Here is a 26,860-nt window from a genome sequence, read left to right as displayed (position 1 = left end):
TCAAAACCTTTTCCCAAATATTTGAAATAAATGGGGCAATTATATGGGAAATTTGGAAAGAGATGAATACGAGGACTTTTAATAGGGATATTTTATCCTATGATAGAGTACTTCACAATGTTAATCATACTTTGTGGTGCTGGTTGTTAGTTACAAAAGAAGAGTGGGGTATTTCGGAGGTAGATGTAATCTTCAAATTTTGTTTCAGATGGGTATCGTTAGATGTCAGCCTAGAAGCATTTGGGTTCTACCTTTGATGGTGGCTTCAAATTAAATTTTGATAGGAGCTCTCTTAGTAATCCCGGATTGGCAAGTATAGAAGGGCTAGTTAGGGACTGGAACGGGGCTACAATCTTCACCTATGCTAGTCCTACTGGTGTGGTGACTTCTAACCATGCAGAAATCCTTGCTCTCTTCCACGGGTAAAGCTTTTCAAATGCGGGAATTTGGGTTTGTGTTGTATGGTGAGAGGAGATTAGATGGTACGATAAGGAGCAAACGGTACACAAATATCGATTTGGATACAGATTTTAGACATGAAGGAATCATTGACTACTTCTTTTCATTATATTTACAGGCAAGCCACCAATGTCGACGCTGATATTAAGAGTGGTGTTTCTCTCCCGTCACTTCTTCCGTTGGATGATGTAAATCCCTAATGTGATTTTCTTCCATTGATAAATATAGTAACACTGATGAAAAAAATTAGGAAAAATTATGTAAATATCTGTTTTAGTTTCTATTAGTAAACAAATACCGAATATTTTATGATTTACTGATATGTTCGTTTTTTAGACTTCATAACAATTTTTAAAAAAAAGATGAAACTGCCCATTTTTTATAGAGAGAGAGGTAGAGAGAATACGCAGAGGACTCACCAGAGAAAAAAAAATTTGGTTTTCAAAAATCGAAATTAACCTGGTTTTTGAAAAATCAAAAATATGTATTTTTGTTTTTTTTTAAAAAAAATTGTTATAAAGTCCAAAAAACGAACATATCAATAATAACATAAAGTATTTTACATTTTAGTTATATCGAAAACTAAAACAGCTACTTAAATAATTTTCCCAAAAAAATACTAATTGGAGTCGGCAAAGCAACATCGCAATGCAATGGTAACTAATTCGAGTTGAGGAGCCTAGCCTCAATTCCGTTTTTTACTCTTAGGAAAATTGTACCGTTGAAGAGAGGCCGTTAAACCACATAATGAGAGGAAAAGCAACGAAACAAAAAAAATTCAAAAAGTGAAATAGAAACGTTGAGAGCAAGAGAGAGAGAGGAGCCGAATAAAAATTCTCCCCGTCTCCGAACTTCGTATCTGAAGTAAACTGAGATAACTTTGAAGAGCTTTAAAGGTTTGGAAGGGAAAACCACCCTTCTCTTCGGAAACCCACATTAAAGATCAAACCAGAAGAGAGAGAAACAGCCCAATCTGTAGAGAGAGAAACAGGGAAAGCACTCTTAGTCACAATCACCCAACTAGCAGAGAGAGAGAGTTTTGCCAGCTGAGAAGAAGAAGAAGACACAGGAGACAGAAGTGAGATGGAAGAGATAACCATCTCAAACCAGCTATTGAGCCAGCAGCTCATGCACCTGCAATGCGCCTTAGCCTCCTGGTCCAACCCCGATCTCCCCTCGATACCAACCCCATCAACAAAATACCCACCATTAGAGAGAGGAAGAATGTACCAAGCATACTCAGAGAAGAGAGAGGCCAAGCTCCAAGAAAAACACAGGAAAGCCCAAGCCCCAGCCCCATCCAGGCCTATGAAGCAGGTCTCGTTTGGGCTCGAAACTAAAGGCGCACTTCAAACCCGCAAAGACACTTGCATACTTGATGTTGCTCGCTCTGTTCCTGATTTTGGTTCGGCTTTGAGGAAAGAGAATAAGAAACCATTATTGCCTTCTTCGATGACTCCTCCTCCTCCACAGAAGAAGAGTTGCAGTGGATGGGGTAGCAGATCAGAGGAGAAGAAGGGTGTTTCTAAGGTGAGTAAGAGTTATGCTAATATTAAGGACTTGAGGGGTTTTTCAACTGCAGCTGCTCAGGCCATTAATGGAGAAGATGGGGTGGGGACGAAGAGTTGCCGGGGAAGGGTGGGGAGTGGGGTTACTGGTATTGGAAGCAAGATTGGCAGGAGATAAGCCTGAAGGCTCTCTCTCTCTCTCTCTCTCTCTCTCTCTCTCTCTCTCTCTCTCTCTCTCTCTCAAGATGGGCAGGAGTAAAGACTGAGACTGTGATTGCTCTCTCTCCCTTTGTTTCCCCAGAATCCAAATCTCTCCTGGAATTTGCTGGTATTTTTGGTACTCTATATAATTTTCTATTTTGTGAGTTCCATTATTTTTGGTTTTTTTTTACATATTGATGTGGGATTGGGTTTTATTAGTTGTCTTATGAATAATGAATAGTTTGTAAGTGTGATTATATCAGTAATTGATTATTACCCCTTATCTGTGTTTCCTTTTTTGTTCCATCAAAGTTCATGGGGCGGGACTTTCTGTTTGCTTCTTTTCTTTCCCAATAAACTTTGTATGTTTTTCTGTTAGGGCTCTATTGAAAATCAGAGTTCTCCTCGTGTAAATTCAAGTTAATTTTTACTTATCAAATCCCTTAGGGCAAGGTTCTTTCAAAAATCTGCTATAATCTTAGAACAGTGTTTAAGAAATGGGAAGCGGATACTGGATCGCCAGGAGTCTGATTCTGTTTCAACCACTTCCGACAGGAGCAAGGATACAAATGAAAAAAAATGTGAGAGAAAAACTGAAAACCGAGGGGAATTGGTTGATTCCAGTGTTGGATCGAATGGGATCACCAAACCACCGGCTCCATTTCAAACATGGCGATTCAGGTTCGAACCAGCAATTATCTAGACATTGTCTTGGACTATAAAGGTTTCCTTGGATGAAGGCGCCCTTGGCGATCCAGTGGCCGATATTGAGAAATATTGGAAATCTTTGGGAGAGGTGATTTGACATTGCGTTTTACTTGACATTAATGGAAGCTATAAATTTACACCAATTAGGGTTTACTTGACATTAATGGAAGCTATAATTTTACACCAATTAGCTGCCTCTTCGTGTGAAAAGATGCACGGGGATCAATTGGTGTGAAAATATTATCACATGTAATCATGCAGGGAATTTTTCACATAAAAATATTTTTCAAAAAATATTTCATGCGAGAAGAATATTTATCTTTTTATATTTCCATTGAAAAATAAACCATGGCCAAACCAAGTAAAAAGTAACACAAAGGAATCAACGGATCAGATTCTCTACAAAAATATTGCCCCATCTTAATCAAATGAATGTAAATGCGAAGAAAATGCATTTTTTAAAGGAAATAATGTCTCCAAAAAGTCCAAATAACAAGCCTTGTCAATAAGCGAGTGGAGCCCTGCATACCTACCAAGTCCACGTATTTGCATTTTGAAAGCAAAAAAATTTGAATTCAAATTGGAACTTATAGGCTCCCATTTTGTCAGCTTGGTGCCCACACTATTATCAAGGATCCAAAAGTTGGCATGAAAAAGTCCACGTACGGTTGCTTTCTTGTGTTTCACATACAGTAGATAAAATGAAGAAGCATCAGTATTTTCATGGAAGAGCCTAAAGACTCCGAATCTGCCCAACTAGGAAAAAAGAAAGAACAAGTCCAAATCCTATTAAATAAAAAATACCCGCTGTGTCAGGTCCTCTTACATCCATAAACAACTGAAATTTGCTACAAGAAAGGAGATAAAAACATAACAAAAACTAGACTCAATCCTGAATAAAAATACTATCTTACTTCATCTACCAGAAACTATGTTGAAAAACCTCATTGGATCACTCATTTTAAAGTTATGGAACCCCAATTCATTTTGCTGTACCGTCTAATAATCGATAGGTTTAGATGATAACTCATTTTGGAATCCAAGAGTCTCCATGAGACGAAGACAGTGAGACCCACTCGAAGGAACCTTCGGAGACCTGCCTGACCTGTATCCGAAGTAGAAGTGAGAAGGAAAATAATTTTAGCAAAAACATCTTAGTCTTCCTTATCCCCAGGCTGATAGCCTTCACCATCTTTGATTTCTGAACGTGAACTTTCAGAACTTTCTGCAATCTCTCTCCGAGTTTGTCCACGATCATCATCATCTGGTCCACTCAGGGTTTGGATAAGCATAACAACCGCAACTACAAAGATGATAAGGTACACAGTCCTCATGCCGATAAGGGAATTGATGTAACCAATGAAAGAGGGCCCACTGATGCTTTTCTGAATCGTTCTCCCTTCTCTGTATCCTTCAAGGAAACGGCTTATTTGGGTGCCTTGGTCTTCTTCTTCATTGATATTTTCAGAACCCACAACCTTTACGCATTAAACAAAATCAGCATCAGATAGAGCAAAGAGATATAATTGTAACTTATTAGGCTTTTGAACAGTAGATCTTTAAGCTCAAAGAACTTACAGGGGCATAGCGCAATAAGACAGTGAAAGCAAGATTAAGAAATTCAGAGGTAAAAACCTATATTAGCAAGTCACATTTATTTTATGAGAAATTAATTTAAACAAGATTAGGAAAATTAAGGGCCCAATGAAACACGGGCATTAGTTGTCAAGGAGAATAAAATAAGACAACATAATGGCATTTTTCAACATTAACAATGTAAAACCTCACTTTGGACCCCATTCCCAAAACAAAAAAAAAAGGAATCACTTTGCATTCTGAAAAAAGTGAAAAATCAAGAAGCCTTACATGATTTAAGCCATTATAATAGATTGTGACATAGGCATGATTGCACACGCACATGCATGCACGTGCACACACACATGCATGCACGTGCACGCACACACACACATGCATGCACGTGCACGCACACACACAACACAAGCACACACGTGCACACACACACACACGGACAGGAAAAAAAAAAGGTAAGATAACAACCGAATAATCTATATTTTATAACAAAACCCAATGATCATGAGAAACGAAACCACATATGAAATCTGTCTAGGTCAAACTGGGATGTATATCCCTTGGAGATGATACTTGGAAAGTAAAATTCCCAACGGAATATTTGTAATAACTTCATATTTACCATTTGGCAGCACACAATTCTCTCCTTTATGTCATTAAAGATACAAATTATTGATTCCATGAAGACTGTTTCTTAGATTATCGATGGCTTTAGTGTTAGCCATCATTAGCCATTACAAAAGAAGGGATCAATAACCACTTATTAAGCTTTTCCATCCACATTTCTTAAGAATTACTTAAATGTAAGAAGTGTGAAGGTTAATGATCCTTTAACCTGCATGGATCTCAGCCATATGGAGTAATATGATTGAAGGGAAACTACATGCACTAACCCCTATAAGTAGAGATGAAACCTTTGGATGTTTGCATCGAGGAAAATTTTAACAAAATTTTTATGCACAATTCATTGAGATCATGTTAATTGGATCGCTCATGAATTCACGGCTGATCCATAGGTTAACGTGAATTTTCTGAGAGTTGCCAAATGTCAGAACCCAAAATTTGGCATCAGAATCACAAACAGTTGGCGAATGCTCCCCTTCGTCCAAACCTTCCAAGTGAAAAAATTGATTTGCTGGATTGGTTGTAGCAAAAAAGGTGGAACAAAACTACCCCTACGAGAACTTCAATAATGCTGGTGTTTTGAGTGAGTTTAATAGATGATATTGCTTATTTTGCTGCAAATGATTATCGCCATCAAGCTTAACAGATTCACCTGCACCCCTAAAGTTTCCTTACATAAGGTAAGGGTATTTTCATCATTTCTTTTCATATAGACAAAGACGAGAAATAATATACAAAAAATAGTAAAGTTTTTGGAGAAGTTCAAACATAAAACACAAGGGATGAAAGAAAAGGGCTGGGCAGATTTTCTCAACTTATCACAGCCATTAACACACACAAGATGGTCAGATTATCAAAGTGATTCTAGAGCGTCAGATTGGATTGCTGGTGGCGTGATTTCTTAAATTTAATTTGTGATTAAGCATTGATAGTTTCTGTTTAGTGGCTTGTACTAGAACTTGGGTAGAATAGGCATTATGGTACAGTAAGCTAGAGCAGTTTAGAAGTTTCTCAAATCATTGACAGTATTTTTGTCATTATGCTGATTAGGGTTTCGCATGGAAGTTAATTACATTTAGTGTTGCGCAGGGAATTCTATAAAGGACGTGGTTAGCATGCAGCCAAGCCCACACATGTAGAAATGCGGGCATGACAATAAAAATATTTTTGAAATATAATTCGATCCTAATTTTTAGAGAAAATATAATCTATAACATGGAGATCATGAATATGAAAAAATAAATAAATTTTGAAAACTAGAAATAATAGTTATATTAAGAAAACATTTGTACAGTTAGTTACAATTGTTTTTAGATGGACCACCTATTTGCATCCATCTTTAAGATGGATGCTTTATACCTCAGGACAGCATACTGTACATATGCAGTCCAGCCCGCATCAAACAATTGTTCTTCTATAAATACCTCTGATCCTGTTAACTAGCCTTTCAAATTATGGGGGAGAAGAAACAAACGAGTAAATTTTCATTCTCCCACAATGTTGCTGTTGGTCCGACTAAGTTGGAAAGATCCCTTTCCCCTCCATTGATGTTGATAAAGAAAAGTACAAGATTGGTCGTCTTTTTGATGTGAAAACTTGAAGAAACAGTAGAAATCAGCAAGAAACGGTAGAACTAGGAGAAACATCAGAAATCAGCTTTGATACCAATTTGATGTAGAGAACTTGAAGAAACAGTAGAAAACAGCAAGAAAAGGGGTTTTGAGCTACTGTCTTATTAAATTTTTAATTGGCAAATTCTACCCGTGACAAAGTGTGGTGTGATATTGAGTCTATGGACACTTGCCACATACTGTTTAGTCGCCCATGGCAGTATCGTTGCTAGTTGTTCCATAATGGGGAAGGTAGGATGGCCATAAGGGTTGCTTTGTTGTTATTACCGGATGAGGACCTACCTAATTCCATTAAGGAGGAATGTGTGACTTACTCTTGTTTCAACAATTTATGGAGGCGAGTGTTAAAGGTGATTGGAAAGGATTTGGAGAAACACCATTCAATGCTCAAAACCCTTAGCCTTTAATTTGGGAGTTTGTTGATCTTATGCCGTATGAGCTGCCAGCTACATGGCCACCAAGGAGACAATATACAACATTGCATTGACTTCATGCCAGAATCTAGTTTGACTAGTTTATAGGCGTATCAGATGAGTTCTAAGAGAATGAAGAATTACAGCATCAGATTGATGAACTGACGTCTAAGGTGCTGATTCAAGCTAGTATGAGCCCATGTGCAGTGCAGGCGTTGCTTGCACCAAAGAAGGATGAGGCTTGGCACACATGTGTCGACAGTCAAGCCATAAACAAGATTACAGTTAAATATCAACTTCCTATACCAAGGCTTGAGGGTCTGTTAGATATGCTGGCCGGTGCTTCAATGTTCTCAAAAATAGATTTGAGTAGGTATCACTAGATCAGCATTCGAGAAGGGGATGAATAAAAGACAGCCTTTAAGACAGAGTGGTTTGAATGGGTGGTTTGTAATGTCATTCAGCTTATCTAATGCACCCAATACTTTAATACAAAGATGACTCACGTATTGCATGACTTTATTGGGCATACTATGGTGTATAGTGCAGATCTAGAGGCACACCTCAATCATTTGCATCAAGTGCTCAATGTGTTGTGGGCAGAAAAATGGTACATCAATTTTAAGAACTGCAGTTTCTTAACTAACAGTTTAGTATTCTGGGTTTCGTAGCATCTTCAGAGGATGTTATGGTGAACCTGGAGAAGGTTTGGGCGATAGTCAATTGGCCTATAACTAAGACTGTTACTAAAGGGCAGAGTTTCCATGGACTTGCTACCGTCTATATATGGTACATTAGGAATTTCAATATTATTATGGCCCCAATCATAAAGTGCCGAAAGAATAATGTTTATCAATGGAATCCCACAGCTACCAAGGCATCCAATGAGATTAAAGAGAAGATGCATGCTCCTGTCCATGCTTTGCCTGACTTCACTAAGGTACTCGAGGTAGAGTGTATGTAACTCATGTGGGAATCCGAGCTGTATCAAGGTAGGAGCAAAGGCTTGTTGTGTTCTTCAGTGAGAAGCTCAATGAGATGAAATGACATTATTTGATATATGATATTAAGTTCTATGCAATTATATATGTGCTTTGTCATTGGAGCCACTACTTGATCCAACATGGGTTCGTTCTTTACACTATCCATGATGCACTCGAGCATATAGTTAACAACCATAAGAAGTTGAGCGCGAGCCACCCAAAGGGTAGCCCAGTTACAGGAATTTACATTCACTATAGGCCACCAGTTCATGGAGCAAAACAGGGTGATTGATGCTCTCCGTAGTCATGTTCATTTGGTGAGGTCTTTGGCGGTGGAGGTACTAGGTCCGAAGTATTGCATGAGACTCATAGTTATCAGGATCAGGAGCGAGGGATTGTGAAAGTCTAGAAGTTCCTTACGGTATAGATACCCGTCCATACAATACATATGTTAGGGATCTTGATCCCAAAAGACCATTTGGGATCTTGATCACAAAGAGATCCCAATCCCAACCTTTTGGGATCTCCCAACCTTAAAAAGTATATAAGCCTGGGATTGTATATACTCTTTAAAGTAGGAAGCACCTTGTCTATAGCCAGCTAGTAATACGACTATGGAAAATTTCGTATAGAACCCTAATTCCTCGTATTTTTCATGGTAGACCCTCCTTCCATTTTTCTTTCAAGCGGCATAAGAAAACCCCTAAAGATTTCACCATACCCCCTCGTCTCTTATCTCCCTCTTTTATTGACTTTTGATCATAAAAATTAGCCCAACAAATCTTTTATACCATTTCAACCCAAAAAAAAATTTAATGGGCGAAAAAGGTAAAAGAGGGTTAAAAACGTTTTTGGGATGAAATGGTATAAAAAGATTTGTTAGGGCTAAATTTTATGGTCAAAAGTCAATAAATGAGGGAGATAAGAGATGAGGGGGTACGGTGAAATCCTTATGGATTTCCTTCTGCCGCTTGAAAGAAAAACGGAAAGAGGGTCTACCATGAAATAATATGAGGAATTAGGGTTTTATACGAAATTTTCCCTTAAAAATATGGATGTTGCATTGCTAGCCTATAAATTAATAGAATCGTCAATTTGGAAGTTATCTTGGTCTTAAGTTGGGGATCGAGATCCCTAATAGTAGAGATCGTGATGCCAAAATTTTAAAATCGAGATCACTTGAAGATCCCTTTCCCAGAGTGCTAGAGCGAGATTCCGCAAGGGGATCGCCACCTGAGTTGAGACTCGAGAGAACCTGATAACTACGGTGAGGCTTATTTGGGGGACCCTTAGGAATATTAGATAGATGCCAGTAGAGTAATAGTAATTATTATAATCATTCGATTATAACGGATGGCTATTTGTTTTATGGTTCTCACTTATGTATATATGATACCTTTATGATCTTACTGCTGATTTACATTCAGGTGGTTTCAGCAGACAACTTGGTAGACATAATAATACATTTCATTAGTGGAAGAAAGTTGTTTGGCTATACGGAGAGATGTTTATCGTTTTGGCAACAAGTACATGAAATGTTGGGTGGTGAAGGGGCATTTGCAGAATACAGGTTTGTACACACATTTGCTAGTGTCCACCACGCGACAAGTGGTCTCGGCAGACACCTTGCAATAAGAGTGGTTTTAACTTGATTATGGCAGTTGTTGGCAGATTTTTAAAAATGTATCTTACTTTATTCCATGCAGGAGCACGACAATTGTGACGCGACTTCATGGGTACCAATGCCTATATTACCACGGATTGTGATACCAGGTCTAGAGGAAGTCATGGGGAAGGATGGACACTAAACTTCCCAGTCAGTAGTGCCCATCACCCGCAGAAGGATGGGAAGACAGATGGTAAATTGAAGCGTTGGTAATATGGGATGTTGTTTTAACACAAGTTGAGTTTACACATAGTAACTCATCAAATCGCAAAATAGGGAGAGTCCATTCACTAATGTTATGGTATGAAACCTCTACACTCCATGATTTATTTTATTTAGCGGTTTAGGAAACTGTAGATGCCGAGGCTCTTGATATGACCAAGTATATGGAGGAGCTTCAGGAACAAGTTCGTCAGAAATTCGAGGTGAGCTATGAGCAACATCAGAATACACTTAATCGACATTGGTGCATTAGATTGTTCAAGGAAATGATTTCGTTACGGCACACCTTCAACGAGGACGATTTCTAGCAGGCACTTATGAGAAGTTGAAAGCAAGGAAAATTGGCCCATAAATCACTAAGAAGATTAATGATAATACTTATGAAGTAGCGCTGCCCGAGGGACGGATGATCTCACCAATCTTTGATGTTACCAACCTGTTCGAGTTCATGCCAAGCTCGACTTTACAGAGCCAAGTCGTGTCCATAGGAAGGATGATGTAAACCAAGATTATCAGATTGTCGAGTAATCTAGAGCACGAGATTGAAGGATGCTGGCAAGATTTCTCCTTTTACTTTTATGCTTAGATATTTCTTTAATTTAATTCATGATTAAGCTTTGCTAGTTGCTGTTTAGTGGCTTATATTAGAACTCGGGTAGAATGGTATGGTGAGCTAGGGCACTTTAGAAGTTTCTCTACTCATGGAGGTTAGTTCAGCCATTGTGTTGATTAGGGTTTAACATGGAAATTTATTATATTTAGCGTTGCATGGGGAACTCCGCAATGTAAGAACAGTAGCCTTTTGATTAATGAAAAAACGAATTTCTTTTCTCCCACAATATTGTAGTTGCTGTGACTAAGATGAAAGGATTGATCAAGAAAAGTACAAGGGCGGTCTTCTTTTCCTCCTTGATTGTTCAAACAATTCCTTTTGTTGCTGAATCCATCACAGATCTTCTCTGTCCTGCACCAATGTTGCACCACTTGGCCAGACCTCAGTCAACTCTCATGAACTTCCTTGAATTCATGATTGAGTCATGCCATATCATATATTGCATTACCAAGCCAAATAGCAACATACAAATTCAGAGCTCTCATAAATAGACCAGATTTGCTAACTTAAGAAAGGGTAAGATATTGGAATTGTCAGATTTGGGACTGAAGAATGGAACAAGTCAGGTGACGTTGTAGGTTACCAGGATACCAATCAATTCATTCGAGAAGACAACTAGGAGGGAAAGGTCTAGATAAATGATTAGATCTTTACACTCGTTTCGTTTGTGTTTTTTCTTTTTTTGAGAGATATTACCTTTGTGTTTTAGGTGCATTAAAAGTGAACATCTAATCAGACAGGATCATATCCATTATTGTCATTGTAAATGGCAATGGAAAAAAACAGCAGGTTTCCAAGTCCAGAACACCCCCCCAACTCGGAATATATATACCTGTAATTAATTATAATTAACTTGTGATGATTCAATCTTTATCTAAATCAAGTATAACTGATTCATAATTGGTTATGAATCAGTTTTATATATACTTTTGGATTTTTTACTATTTTCATTTTTTTTATTTATTTTGATATTTAACTGTTTTCTTTTCTATACTTTGTAACCTTTGTTCACTTCTTTTATATACTTTCTATGGTTTTTATCAACTTCCCTTATTTTTTTACCATTTTTTAGTAGTTTCCCATTTCCCTTGTTTTTGCTCTTAGGGAGGCTCAGGCAAAAGTCGAGCGAGACAAGACAGACTTGCCCGTGTCAATTGGCTAGCCAGGGAGGCGAATTCTGAGCCCCAGCCCATGCTTAAAAATATTGCTACATAGTAAATACAATGACTCATGAACCAATCGCCCTAACCTCAGCCAATGAGGCATCATTCCGTTCATGCATAGTCAATATCAGGGCATGGAAGCCTATGCATGCACGAGCATCAACAATCCAAACCTCCTAAGAGCCAAACCGACAATCTCCTAGACCAAATCATTGTTCCAAAGACTAAAAACTCAGTGACTCGGGCTCAGACTGGCCAAGTCACTCAGACCTGGAAGGGACCTTGAGACTCTCCCGAGTAAGCATCTGACTCAGGCTCGAGCCCCCAAATCCATGCTTGAAATCACATTCATTGTTCTATCACCTGCTACTGTGGGAATTTGGGCAGTATGCTCCTTTTAGAAACAACAAGTTTTTAGAAAACAACCAGTCAGGCATAATCACCACAAAACACCTTGAGCAGCATGCAAAACAGTTCCTAAATCTGGTTGGATCACCATATAACTGATGTGAATAAAACATGCATTATTTGAGTCCTTGCTCCCAAAAAAAATACCTCCTAGGGATCTGAAACTTTAAAGCTATCACTAGTTGAAACTGGTATTCACTAGCACAGACGAGCTGATTTGGACTCTCACCCAAGTCACTTCGCTCGGCAGGGTATGGAGCCGAGCGGAAGCGGGAGCGGGGGCGGGGGCGGGGGCGGGGGGGCAATCAGGGGTGTATAAACTTTCTTCATTTTTTGTCATAGGCGTATCCATTTGAGCTCAAATTTTGCCTATAGATTCATTTTGCAAGATCAAACCATTAGGTATATCAGACTTTCAAACCATTAGGTAGATCAGACTTGAGCATAAACCATCAAATTTGACCGATTTGAGAGATTAAAGGTTTTGATCTAGGTTTTGCCAATTCCAAAAAATTGAAGTTACTTCTCAATGGCTGGTCTATCTTTAGTCTATCTTTGATGAAATTCCATAAGCCTATTTTTTTGTTCTTTATCCAATCATAGGCTTGTTTTCTCACCAAACAACACATAAAATCTCAAATTCATGAATTTGTAAGTATTGAATTTACTACTCACCAGAAAATTTCAATAGCTCCGATCAACTAGATTGGAACTTGAATCCCAAATCTGGTTTGAGGGTTTTGATTTAGGTGCCTGAGGAAGCTTTGCCAATGATTGGGACATCAACTTGCACCAAGTGCAAAGAGTAGAGGATCAGCCTCAAAATTTTGTATGAATTTCATTTCTTTCAATTTAAATTCATAGAACTGATAGACTTATCTTTTCATTTATCATGTTGTATGGAGATATGCAACTAGAATTTTATGTGATAGCCGCATACCAATGAAGCTGAAGGACAAGTTCTATAGGATAGCTGTGAGAGCACATTTGCTCTATGGGGCATAATGTTGGCGGACAAAAAAAAATATACCCATAGAATGAGTGTAGAGGAGATGAGGATGTTGAGATGGATGAGTGGCAAGACAAGAAAGTGTAGAATTCGAAATAAATTCATTCAGGAGAATTTAGGTGTGGCACCAATACGCGATAAGATGAGAGAGAGTAGACTTAGGTGGGTTGGCCATGTGTGGCTCCAACCAAGTACAACACCTGTTAAGAGGTGCAAATTAGTTCAAGTGGAAGAGCTGAAAAGGGCAAGGGGTAAGCTCAAAAAGACGTGGTTGGAAGTAGCCCAAAAAGATATGGGGACTTATGGCCTCACTGGGAGTATGGCCCTTAATAGAGTAAAATGGTGGGCCAAGATTCATGTAGCTAACCCCAATTAATTGGGAAAAGGCTATGATGATGAAGATGATGACGTTGTATGTAGTTTTTGAGTTTTTACGTTTTTTCAAATTTTTCTGATTTTTCATCATTTTTACTAATTTTGGGGACATTTTTAAGGACATTTTTGGGGCCTTGGTCGACCAAGGAAAAACTAGGACGTGCCCAAGGAGCTTGGCTCGGCCAAAGGCCAAGTTCCATCCCCAAGCCACATCTTCAGACACTGCGTAAAACCTTGCATTGGCCAAATAAAAATGATAAGAATATTGCAATCTAGAGAGCTCTGGATCTAAAGGGAAAATGGTTGAAGCAAAGTAGCCACAAGTCAGTTGACTGCCCCCCACGTGGCTGTGAACTACCTAATTAAAAGGTTCAGAAGATGAGTTTCGGGCAAAGGCTCAATCCCCCAGTGCATGAGGTGGAAGTTGTGGGTGGTAAGTCATGCATTGAAGTTTTTTATGGTGTCTAAAAGTCACTCAACTATATTCAGAAAGTTCTATTTCTGTTATAAGAAGAAATGATAGCAAACTGACTTCAAATAAGTTGATCTCTATTGTCTTTTTTATTGTTGATCTCTAATGTCTGTTTTAATTCTTCAACCTAAGGTATCACATTTTCAACCACCCTTGGAACCAAACCTCCTTCTCCCTCAAAGATAGATTCTCAATTTAGGATCAAATTATGAAATTGATCAATCCAACTAAGTGGCTAACTTTGTCATGTGATGCTTCTTTCAGCTACAGCAATAAATGAGTCATTTGTTTAGATTCTCTAAGACTTTCTTAAGGAACACAGAAGTCCAACACCAATTTGTATAAAGCATTGAGGACGGCTGAATAAGGTAATGAATGAAAAAAAAATATATATTCACTTACAGATAAGTATTGTTCACTGCCATCCCACACAACCATCTTTGGAAGCTCTGTCTTTTTATTAACATCAAATGTGTCAACAAATTCTTCCCACTGTATAGCTCCAACATAACCAAAAACTAGGTCACGGTTTGCAGATGCCGCAGCTCTCAATGTTTTGATTAATCTCTGTGATTTATCCTCCAATTCATCCTTCACTATTGTTACAACGATCTTCCTCTCCTCATCCCTAAATAATTTAAGTGTGTCATAATTCACGGGCACACATAAAGGCAATAAACTTTGCTTGATATACTCTTCCAAGAACTGATCTGCAAGTTCAAAGAACACAGCCCAAGTTGTCATGACACATACAGGCTGCATAAATGCCTTTAGCATGATCAACGTGCATCAAACATGTGAGGATGCTATATTACTGCAGGATAAATCAAAAGCAAACGGCCAAAAAATACAAGGAACAGCTCAAATACATTAAGCTTGGAGTAAAAACAGTAACTTTTCATGTTAAGAAAGAGAGAAAAAATTCATAGTGAAATCCCACCAAATCCTGAGAAAAGACTAAAGAATAAGTAAGTACTCATAAAAAAGACTTTTCTTTTTTGCTACTTGAATTTGTTATCTTGTCAATAAACAGATAATGTGGAAAAGTCAATCACCCCTCTAACAACATAAACAAGTACTCTGTCACATAAATGGTAATGCAGAGGATAAGTTTTCGACCTGTATCTATAAAGCTCTGAAGGAACACGAATATGATCAAAACAAGGTGTAAAAGTTCAGGAAAACCTCCCACCTTCAAAAGGTCCATAGAAAACCCCTTGGTCATTATAGCCTGGATGAAGTGAAACCAAAGCAGGAACCTTGTCAAAATTGTATGTTTCCATAACATCATCAGAAAACTCCTTTGCTATGGAAAACCATGCCCTTTTCTTATATGACTTGGCATACTCTTTTATCAAGGATTCATTCAATCCAAAGCCAATGAAAATTGGGAAATATGTCCCTGCTGCTTCAACAAAATTACTGATAGAAGAATCTGATTCCAGAATTGAAACATCAGCTGCGACAAACTTCTTTAGGAAACGAACAAGCAAGTCAGCTTTTCGTGGGCCTGAGTAGTCTACTGGGTACCCATGCATAAACATCTTTAAAGTAGGATAACCACTGCAATAAACAAGAGTGTCCTCATTCATTATCATGACATAGAGATAGTTACAAACTAGATGTTACGTAACATATGCAAACAAATTAGTTATGGTATTTCAAATAAATGCCAACATGGATACCTTAAATTTCAATTTGTGGGTTACTGAACCAACAATTAAAATCGCAATAATAAAAAGCAGGTGACCTCAGGTGTTTACCAGTAGTTCCTGGGGATTTAAGAATATGATTTCAAAGACCTTTAAAATATTGTGGATTAAATATAAAGTTAAAAAGTTTTATGCAACAAACATTTGTAATTTTGTATATTAAAAGCATATGTACCAACATTAATAAACTTTTAGTACATTTATGTGTGACCGATCATTAATCATTATTAACCAGTTACCTATAACTGAAAGAAATTGGGTCCATGGACCCATTGGTTTTCCTCAGTAATAAAAGCTTCTTATTTACGTCCAAAGAGTATTTAACTTCCTTTATTCCCCACTAAAACAATATCTACAAACTACAACATTCCTAGAAACTCCAAAAAGGTTTCACTTATGTCGATAAACTTCCAAATTTGCTTCTTCTTGTTTTTTTTCTTCTTGATGGTTGATGTACTTGTTTTCTCATAAAAAATACACATAATATCATTCTACCCTTATGGTTCATAAAGTTCACTTATTAATCAGCCATTTTATTTAGAAAAAAATGACATTTTCCAGAATATAATTCCATATTTTTCTTTTCACAACAACAAAGAAGATAATGATTACAAACATCAAGTTGCACTTGATGTTGCAGAGAAATATTGATAGTAATGAAAGAGGTTAGGAGGAAAAAGAAAAGGCAGAGAAAACAAAATAGAGAGACGTTGTCTCCACAAGAAAGTCTCCTTGCTAACTGCCACAGGCCATAATGTCTGTAATGCCTTTGATCTCTAAGAAAAATTACTCCAATTATATAAATGTAAAAACACTACAAGTTGAAACCTTTCTTGCTACTTTTTGTGATTTCTGAGATTTGGATAGGCCAAAAATACTTCATGGATCCCCAACAGCCTCAAACCTAGAAAAAGGCTTCAGACAATATTGCAGCTTTTTCTAGACAAGTTCGAATTTTGGAGTAAGTTGTGTTAATCCTATTAGACCATTGAGCAAGATTCTCAAAGGTTTTGATAGCAAGGTTGTTCACCTAGGAGCCAAGTGGTCCAAGCACCAAAAATCTGTCGAGGCAGTTACTAAAGCACTTGAGTGGCTTCTTGGGGTATCTCACCTAAAATGGGCCCGATTGAGGCACCTAGCTCCCAATTACTTCCCTACCTAGCACACTTTAACTAACCATGGGTAAAATTCAGTTCTTTCTAATGATTTAACATTGCCACTAAATTTCAAGAGATGCAGTATTCAACGACAAAGCCACAAGAACCATTGCCACGATATTCAATCCCCCCTATTTTTAGTTAAGGGGTGCTTTTATCGAGATTAGCAATTTAATATTCTCAACTCATCTCACTTTGGATCTAAAGAACCCAAATGGATTGGTTGGACCTATTCAAATAACGTATATTTTTCTAAAACCAAAAGAAATCACAAAATGGTTTTTATTTCTGGGTTCAAGAATTTACTTAAAGCCATCCCTATGAAACTTGCAGAAAAAAATGAGTACTTAATTATAATTCAGTGTCCAAGTTCTTGACAACTGAGAAATCATGTATTTACTTCACCAAAAGTAAAACAGAAGAGTAGAGTTTAGAACAAGTGCATACTCCACATCATATTTTGAACGGAGGCTAGTGTACTTGTCCGCATTTACTTTGGCAATCACAATGGGTTTGTCCAATGCTGCAAGCACAGGAGCAGCAGCATCTAACTGAAACACATAAATTTCAAACATGATATAAGTTGCTCTGGCACATGGTTTCTCATAATCAGATGCTCAAAAACTCACAACAGAATAGATATTTTGAGGACCCTCACTGCTAGCAGCATGAAAAGCCCTTTCAACAACAAACAATTCAGGAGCAGTTAAGGTCAGTGCTATCAGGGTACTCCTATTTCCTTATGTGTTGCATGTCGACATGTATAGACACTTCACATGCCTCAACATGGACATGGTCTATATGTGTCGGATGAATCAGTCCTCCAACACGGAGTATCAACACTCCTGTCAGACCTATCGATTGTAAGACATTCCTCCTGTCAGGCATGTCTATTATATAGACATGCAGTATCATCATGTTATCTTGCAAAAATATTTAAATGTCCATAGTGGGATTTGAACACCATGCTATCAACATCATATGTATTAAATATTTCAAAGTTATTCTGCAGCTAGTATTGCATGAAGCATTATTTTTTAAATAAACCACCGGTGCGATTTGAACCTTCAACGTTTCAATAAAGAGGCAAAAGAGCTAACCACCATGCTATCAATGTCACATGTGTCATGTTTTTCAAATTTATTTGATGTGTGATTTGAACCTTCAACCTTCAACGTTTCACGTGAGGTGGATTGAAAGTGATCTCTTCCTTTATTCTTGGTGGGAGACAGAGAAATATGTGGGAAAGAGAGATAGTGGGTTATGTGGGGGAGAGAGATTTATGGAGACTAACATGGGGGGAGTGAGAGAGAGAGAGAGGGGGGGTGTTAATGTGGTTGAGATAAGGAGGTACAAACATTAGAGAGAGAGCAAATTTCTGAACTTCTATTTTATCGTTATTTTGGCTTGTATATAAGGTGGAACTTTCCTCTTAGAAAGGGACTTGGTATTTTGTAGAGAGTTTTTATTTCATGAAAGACGAGAGTGCTTCTTCTTATCCTTGGCTTGATTTACAACCACTTATTTCCTATTATTGTCTAATTTTTGCTTGTTTTAAGATAGAAAGAAGGCCAGATTTTATTTCCCGAGCGTCTTTCGCATCATTTGGTATCAGAGCATGGTTGGTTCGAAAAGGGTTAGCGACTACGATGGCTGGTCATGGAGGTCACACTGTAGGAATACCAAGCAGGACCAAATATAGAAGAAAATAGACAAGTTGAGGGAGATGGTTGAAAAGTTGTTGCATAAAAAAATATTACGACAGCATACATCGAGCAAGATGAAATCTACAGTGTTACATCCATATTCTGCGAGTTTTTGGGGAGATCAACGTAAATCAGAGCACAGGTCTGAGTAGGAACAGCCTGATGTTATGCTTGATCGCACTTATAGGTTCGATACACAACAGCATCGATGGGAGCATGAATGCAGAGGAAAGTTGGGTAACTGACTATCCCAAAGCCGATGTAATTGGCGTAGGGGAGAAGACCAAGATCAGCACAGAGACGAGCAGAGAGAATTTTGTCACATACGAATCCACCCCGGGAGCAAGATCATCCCAGGCTAGGAGACTAACACCTCCAACCCGGTGAGTTGTTATTCCTAAAACAAAACCGCAATATGAGAATCAAACAAGAACAAAGACGAAGGTTTGTGAGTTATTGAGCAAAGAAACCCCAAATTTGTCACCAAGATGGTTGATGGATTCAAAGATATAAAAAACCCTAAATCTTTTGAGAAAAAGTTAGATGCATTTGTAGAACAACCAGCTGAAAAAGGAGAGTTTTTTTTTTGAGAATGTGAAAAAGGAGACATAGTTTGATATATGTCTAAAATTTTTATAAATAAAAGGATGGGGGTTTCTAAATCTAATGATGAACAAATCCAGTATTGTGTCAAAAAAAAGGAGATTATGACGTTTAACATTATTTCTATTCAAGACAATGTTGAATTTGCAAGTGATTCACTCCTAGTGGACATAGAAGAGCAACACACGACTATAGTCATAAGGGATTTGGGATTGGATAAAAAAATAGAGGTAATGGTTTCTAATGAATGCGAAGTGTTGATTTATATACATGAACTATCTTTGTTGTCTTTAAGTGAGGAGATTCCACCTGAATCTTCCAAAGAGGAGGGTGTGGCTCACTCTCAATCCGACAACCTACAGAGGAAGGTGATGTTGGTGACAGTGCTCGTAACGGTGTTATTTCTCTCGATGTCTTTTCTAAGTCTAAGGGGCTATGGGAGATGCAGACTAAGGAACTGGAGGTATTTTCAGCTTGGTTTGATGATAGTGGGCTATAATATAAGTAATGTCCACCTAGAAGTTGATAATGATGTCCTCAATGGTGAAAGAGAGGTTGAGTCATTGTTTTGTTCTGAGTGGAAAATTCTGCTCAATTCACAAATTTTGGGCTGAAAGAAACTACAAGTTGAAAATATGACTTATCTTAATCCACTTACAAAATTCGTGGTCGAATTTTCTCAGGTTTCTTTGATCATGAGTCACAATGTTAAAGGGAGATGGAGGCCATGGTTTTTTACTTTCTTATTCTACTCTTGCTGGTGTTTATGTATTAGATCGGCGCAGCGGATGTATGGAGAATATAAGATCCATTAAGCAAATTCATACTAAAGCTCCGAGGCGTGAATACATAAGTGATTCTCACATTGCCAATGTACTTTATTGCCCCATTGCAAAGTTGGTAAGCTCCTTGTTGCAACCTTGATGCTTGATTCCATGAATTACAGTGGCAAAGATATTTGTGAGATTGTTTTGATTGGAGCTCTTAAAGAAGATATGGGCAATGACATCTTGAACGCCTTTCTTCTTGTACTTTGTCATGATTTTCCCCTTGCTGCGGTTAACAGTGCATGCATGTGCTTGAACTCGAGAGATTCAGCCTTGAGTATTCAAGTTCATGGGTTAGGTGTTACGTGGGGCTTAGATTCAAATGATTTTATGGGGGATTTTTTTATTGCACTTTGTGTTAGCTCTGGTTCATTGGGGAATGCATAGTTTTCTTTTGAGAACTGGCAAGATAAAGGTGGTCTTAGATGGGGGCTTTATGATAGGAGCTTGCGTTTCAAGTTCATGGAAGAAGAGCTCTAAATCTTATTTCAAATTTCATGGGTTTGGGCTTGACATTGAGTGAGCCGACTTTTGCTAGTTTCTCTATGGCATCTGCAGCTCTTTTCATTCTTGAACATGAAAAGCAAGCCCATGCTTTCATGCTAAATTCGATACGTCAAGGGGTTTGAATCAAATAAGGAAGACAAGCATGTATACATAAACCTAAGTTGCAATTTCATTGATACTTTACACCTTACTTTAAGTTGTGAGGTCATACCTTTCTTCCTTGCACTCAAAGGAAGTTATCAACTTAGACTTGAAGCAGTCATACCAATTGTCAAGTTCTTAAGCATACCAGATGAAGTATTTATCGAGCTCAGTAATGTTTGGGGCTATGCAATAGCGGTTTTGCCATTAGTTATGGGCATCATCATCAAGTATGAAGTATGAGCTTCACTTCCTGAGAGATTTTGGGGGATTAGTAAAGTTTGCAACTTGTGTTGAACTCGTGGAGTTGGGTGGTATTTGCTTATTTCCTGGGCAAACCTTTCAGTCCAAGCATGGGAGAAAGCTTTTTTGGTAAGGAATCAAAATTCTTTGCTAGTGGAAATAATTTTTCTTCTTCAACAAGGGCAGTTAATTTTGAACTCTCAGTCAGCAATGCATTGGTATATGCTGAATGGATGACCATCGAAGGTACATCTTAGATGTTCAGCCTCATGCCTTACAAAGAAAAATTGCATGGAGATGTAGGGCATCACCATCAGCTAAGAGAAAATGATGATGCAACGGCAAAAACTTGAGATGAGCTTTTCTTCCAACATGGGGAGTATGATGCATATCACATCCGACGTGTTCAGGAATTGGGCTGCAATTTATTTTGGAAAAATTCTAGTGTAGGATTCACTGTTTCAAAAAACATCGGGCAATGCCTAGGTGCCCAGAGGGGGGGGGAGGTCTAGGCTGCCCAGTTCCTAGGCAGGCTCCTAGCAGCCGCCCAAGTTCAAGGGGTATCCAACGATCCTATTTTAGGTCTAGATGTTATATTAAAAATGCATATTCATGTATTTTTATAATATAAACAAAAAAAACCAAAAATACCCATCGGGTGGGGTATTTTTGCGCCTGGGTGGGCGCCTAGGGTCCCTTGTCGGTCACCTAGGACAACCTGCCTAGGTGGTCCGCCAAGGCCTGGACGATGCCCAGCCCCCCTAGCCGGCCTAGGCAGACCGCTTTTTGAATCAAGGTAGGATTTGGATTTTTTTTTTTTTTTTGTTAAGGTGAACTATAGGACTTGGATGGGATTATTTTATTTGGTTGGGCTTAAACTATTGTTATTGGGGGGACTAAAGAGGTATTTCATTTAGCATGGGGGCAAGAGTAGTAATTAAGCCAAAGTTACTTCTATGGGATAAGTTTGAGTTTCTTTAGGTTGCGCTATTTATGGGATTTTTGTATCTTTAGGAAAAGAAGTGAGAGGGTCTAGTCACGTGAGGTGGATTGAAAGTGATCCCTTGCTTTATGCTTGATGGGAACCACGTGATGTTAGAGAGAGAAATATGTGGGAAAGAGAGATTGTGGGTTATGTGAGGGAGAGAGATTTATGGAGTCTAAAATGGGGGAGGGGTGGAAAGGGAGAGAGGTTAACATGGGTGAGATAAGGGGTACAAACTTAGAGAGAGAAAGAGTTTTATTTTATTGCTATTTTGGCTTGTATTAAAGGTAGAAATTTCCCCTTAGTAAGAGACTTCGTATTTTTGTAGAGAGTTTTTTTCATGAAGGAAGAGAGTGTTTCTTCTCACCCTTGGCTTAATTTACAGCCACTTGGTTCCTCCATTATTGTCGAGTTTTTGCTTGTTTTAAAATTGAAAGAAAGCCGAATTTAGTTTTCCGAGCTCCTTTCGCATCATTTGAGATAATTTTTCACATATTTTATTTGCAGGAATGCTGCACTCAGGTTGCATTCCTGATGCTGTATCATGGTAATTCTTACTGGAAATAATCTCTTCATTAAAGGCTTGATATAGTTTAACAATATTTGCATATAACTTTACTGGCTATACAATATACCAAAGACACATCTACAATGAACCATAACAAAAAGTTGAACAGACCAAAAACGTAATTGGAAAAATTGAAACATATCTAAAAGCCAAAGAAATTACAAGTTTAGGAATTCCGATAAGCAAAAAGTATTCAAGGGCAAGTTAATTTCATCGCTTATAGTTGCAAAGAATGCAGTTCATTGTAATCTGTTTCTTAGTTACAACCTTAAATTTTCTAAAATTGGTGGTACTGCATGTCATTTCCATGATTCAATTCTATAATGGATCTTCTCACATGGTATTGACTTTCATGAGCTTAACTATAATCCTTAGAAATCCAACTTAATCATGATATATGTAAGGCCCATTGCTCAAATTCCAGGTGATCTACTAATGGGATTGTTATCTTTATGTGCTCAAATGTCAATTTATATCATGGTGCAATAAGAAGCCAAATTAATTTTTAAACAAAATGTATAAACAAAGTATGCAAATATCAAGATTACAGTCGTGGAAATGCTACTACTGATACATCATACTTTTGCTGTCTCTTAAGAAGGAAAGTGTCTTATTTATCGCTTTAATCCTTATATAAATAAGAAACAAGCATACAGCAAGAAAAAATGAAGATCACACAGTAAACTTCATGTCAGAGTGTACGGTGTTATTGGACACATCCAGTATGAGACATGAGAAACCAACCTCCTACATGTTCCACCCTATCATGATAACATAGTCTACTCCATCACAAAAGGTGAATGAAAATGGTACAATCGATGCTGTACACCACGAAGTAAGCTGACAACTGACCCACAGGGAAACATCAAATTAAGTGATTTAGTTTAGTCAAAATTGCTTTCTGCTTAAGTTACGCGCATGGAGATTATCAGGTGAGGCAAATCATCCATAGTCCTCGACTTGAATGAAGAATAAACGACATCTCCAAAGTCCTTCTAGGCCACAACAAATCACGTGACAAGTAATTGCTTTATGAAGGAAGGACACCTACCATCAAGCGCTTGGTTTGAGAAATGCCCAGGTCTTCCAAACTGCAAAGTTACCCACGCATTAAATCAAGTTCACTGAGGATACAACGAAGATAACTTCTCGTCTCTAACTCTATTCTCGAGGAAGTTTGACACTAACAAATAATCATGAAATAATAGACTACAAAAATGGATAAGTTGATTATATTATAATGATTAATAATCTAGGAAAATAAAGAGATTGAGGAAGATGTTGCATATAGAATTAGAGTTGGGTGGGCAAAGTGGAGAGTGCAATTGGAGTTTTATGTAATCGCTGCATACTAATGAAGCTGAAAGAAAAATTCCATAGGATAGTTGTAAGATCAGCTTTTCTATAGAGGGCAGAATGTTGAGCATTCAAGAAACAACACACCAATAGGATGAATTTAACTGAGATAAAGATATTGAGATGGATCAGTGGCAAGACAAGAAGGGATAGAATTTGAAATTGAATATTAGGAAAAAGATAAGTGTGGCTCCGATAGGTGATAAAATGTGAGAAAGTAGACTTAGGTGGTTGGCCATGTACAGCGTAAATCCAGTACAACACCTAATAAGAGGTATGCGTTGGTTTAAGTGGAAGGCTCAAAAAATAAAAAGGGATAGGCCTAAAAAGACACGATTGGAATTAGCGAGAAAATATATAGTGACTTATGACAGCCTTACGGACGGCATGGCCCTTGATACAATAAGGCATACTAGGATTCATGTAGCCGACCCTAAAATAGTTGGGAAAAGGCTCTGATTATGATGATGATGATGATTATTATTATTATTATTATTATTATTACATTATTATTATTATATTATACTATACTGATCAAGCTACCTAAACTAGCCCAAACAGACATTATATAAATTGGAATTCTGAATCCCCAGATTAGCCAAGATGAGGAAACTACAAAGGAAAATATTTAGTACGAGTTCCTTACTCATTAAGAAAATAATCCATTAACCAAAGCCCCATAACCATAAAATCAGAATCAGCCACGAGCTTAACCTCGCGTAGCTTTATCCTTGATGAACATTGTATATCTAAAAATTCTAGAAAATAAATGATCCCCAGTAGGTGAAATTCAGTAGAAAGAATAAAAAATTCCAAATTGCTGCCATCTTCTCTCAAAAAAGGGTAATCGTACAATACAACAAAACAAAACAAAAAAAACCCATTAGACAAAGATTCAAAAGCACGAAATAAAAACAGATAAACCCAATGCAGAAATAGACTCAATTCATGACTAACCAAGTGTGTACTGGCAAAGTGTGCACTAGCCTACTCCAGGAAAAACTTCAAATACTGAGAAAAATCAAAAGAAGGATAGAGAAACAGAAAGCAAATTTGCATACACCACACACTCGGACAGATCCAAGAATAAGAAAAAATTGGCTTTAGAACCTCAGGAGAGAGTCGTTTGCAGTGACCACACCATGGGGCATAAAAATCAACGAGTAGATTGTCGAAAGTAGAGATGGCGGAATCAAAATTGGAATCGTCGAGCTCTAACACACTCCCATCTGCTTTGAATGTGTTGATTGATTCAGAGGAGGCGTGGATTGTGCAAGGCAACGACAGTAACAAAACCCACCACCGCATCATTATTTTTACAGTAAAGGCTTCCCTATGATCCATCACCTGTTCTCTGAAATTCAAACATATTCTCGAGTCTCGTTTGATCTTCCAACTTATATTAACTTGCGCCATCATCGGGAGACCGGCTCTTTTTCGCCGCCATTCGATTAAGCTTTGAGTACGCCTTTTTCTATTCGGCTCCCAAAACTGGGAATGCTACCCGTTTTGTTAAGGAACTCGGTTTAAAAAACGGATCAGTGCCTCAGATCAAGCGCTCCAAAAATTCATCCGGAGCTGGGAATCGTCAATTTGGATAGAAAATCTACCGAATGAGTCATCATTAAAAAAAATCTAAAATAATTATTAAAATTTATTATAAATATATTTTAAAAATTCAATAAAAAATGAGGGTACTACGTTATTAACTCTCATTTTTTTCATCAATTTATAAATATTGAGATATTTTTTTCCTGTATAAACTTATGTTAACTATTAAATTTACATAACACAAAAGAAAAATCATAGAATTATCATAGATAAAGTAGATAATCATACATAAATTACAATAAAGAGTAGACTAAATCGAAAAAAAAATGACCACTAAAATCTCGAATTGACAGCAAACCCTACTAAAAGAAACCCAAATTATTATAACCTAACTAACTATAATCCAAATTTATTACAACCTAATTAACTATAATATTATACACTCAAATTAAAAGTGTTGGTTTAATTTTATAATTATTTTATTATATAAATAATAATAAATCCAAAATATTTTATAATATCATCTAATCTAAAATGTATTATTGACAACTGTAAAAAAAATAGTACATTATATGATTGATAATGAAAAAATTAATAAACAAAATAAAAAATTTGGTTATCAATGTAGAAATTATTAGAATGCATATTAATTTTTTAAATAAAATTTTCATTTTTCAAAAATTTAATTTTTTAGGTTTCTAGAATTTAATTTTTTAGGTTTCAAAAATTTAAATTTTTTAGGTTTCAAAAATTTAATTTTTTAGGTTTCAAAATTTAAATTTAGTGAAAGAGATTGCTAGTAGAAAGAGAGAGATTTCAAATAGAATAAACTTTTTATTTTAAAAAAAAAAACATTATTTCTGCTTATTTTTGTGGGCAACAAAAATAAAATAGATAGCGACCGGGGTTGAAATTCGAACTCGAGAGAGTCCACAAAGAAAGTGGAAGTGATAAACCAACGAGGCCACCTCATGTTGTATGACTTTCATGGAAAAGTTAATAATATATATTAAAGTTATGTCATAATTTAATGCATGTGGGAATTATCCTACATCCAACTAACTCGGGTGCATGCGTGACAGCGGGGGATGGGCAGCCCAACATTTGCGCGTAGTCGCGATGCCCTTTCGTTCAAAGGTTGTGCCACGTGTAAGCTTACTTATTCACCGAGAACCAGCGATGTCCTTTCGATTAGAGGTTCTGCCATGTGTAAGCTTACTTATTCGCCAAGAACTAGTGATTTGTGATATCATACGAGCAGTTCTCTCCGGTTTCGTCGAGAACCGAAGATTTGTGATATCATACGAGCGGTTCTTGCCGGTTTGTGATGTCATACCCGGTTTGTGATGTCATACCGGCGGTTCTGACTTATTCACCGAGAACCGGAGATTTGTGATATCATACGAACTGGTGATTATACTATAAAACCAGACGGTTCCCGATTTGTGATATCATACAA

At 37.4% G+C, this 26,860-nt stretch overlaps 1 protein-coding gene across 1 annotated transcript; it reads right to left on the bottom strand.

The window, feature by feature from the left end:
* Positions 1-3,643: 3,643 nt before the first annotated feature.
* Positions 3,644-25,349, bottom strand: PDIL5-2 (PDI-like 5-2). Its single transcript, XM_011630177.3, has 5 exons — positions 24,961-25,349; positions 17,362-17,465; positions 15,238-15,608; positions 14,448-14,755; positions 3,644-4,354 (listed from the first exon to the last, which is right to left on the bottom strand). Exons 1-5 carry the CDS (start codon positions 25,267-25,269, stop codon positions 4,031-4,033), a joined length of 1,416 nt encoding a protein of 471 aa, XP_011628479.1. The 5' UTR covers positions 25,270-25,349; the 3' UTR covers positions 3,644-4,030.
* Between the last annotated feature and the right edge of the window lie 1,511 nt (positions 25,350-26,860).

Source organism: Amborella trichopoda, chromosome 2 (assembly GCF_054954075.1).
Source record: "Amborella trichopoda isolate Santa Cruz 75 chromosome 2, AtrichopodaSantaCruz75HAP2 v2.0, whole genome shotgun sequence".
Lineage (NCBI taxonomy): Eukaryota > Viridiplantae > Streptophyta > Magnoliopsida > Amborellales > Amborellaceae > Amborella > Amborella trichopoda.
This window is presented reverse-complemented; position numbering and strand designations above follow the sequence as displayed.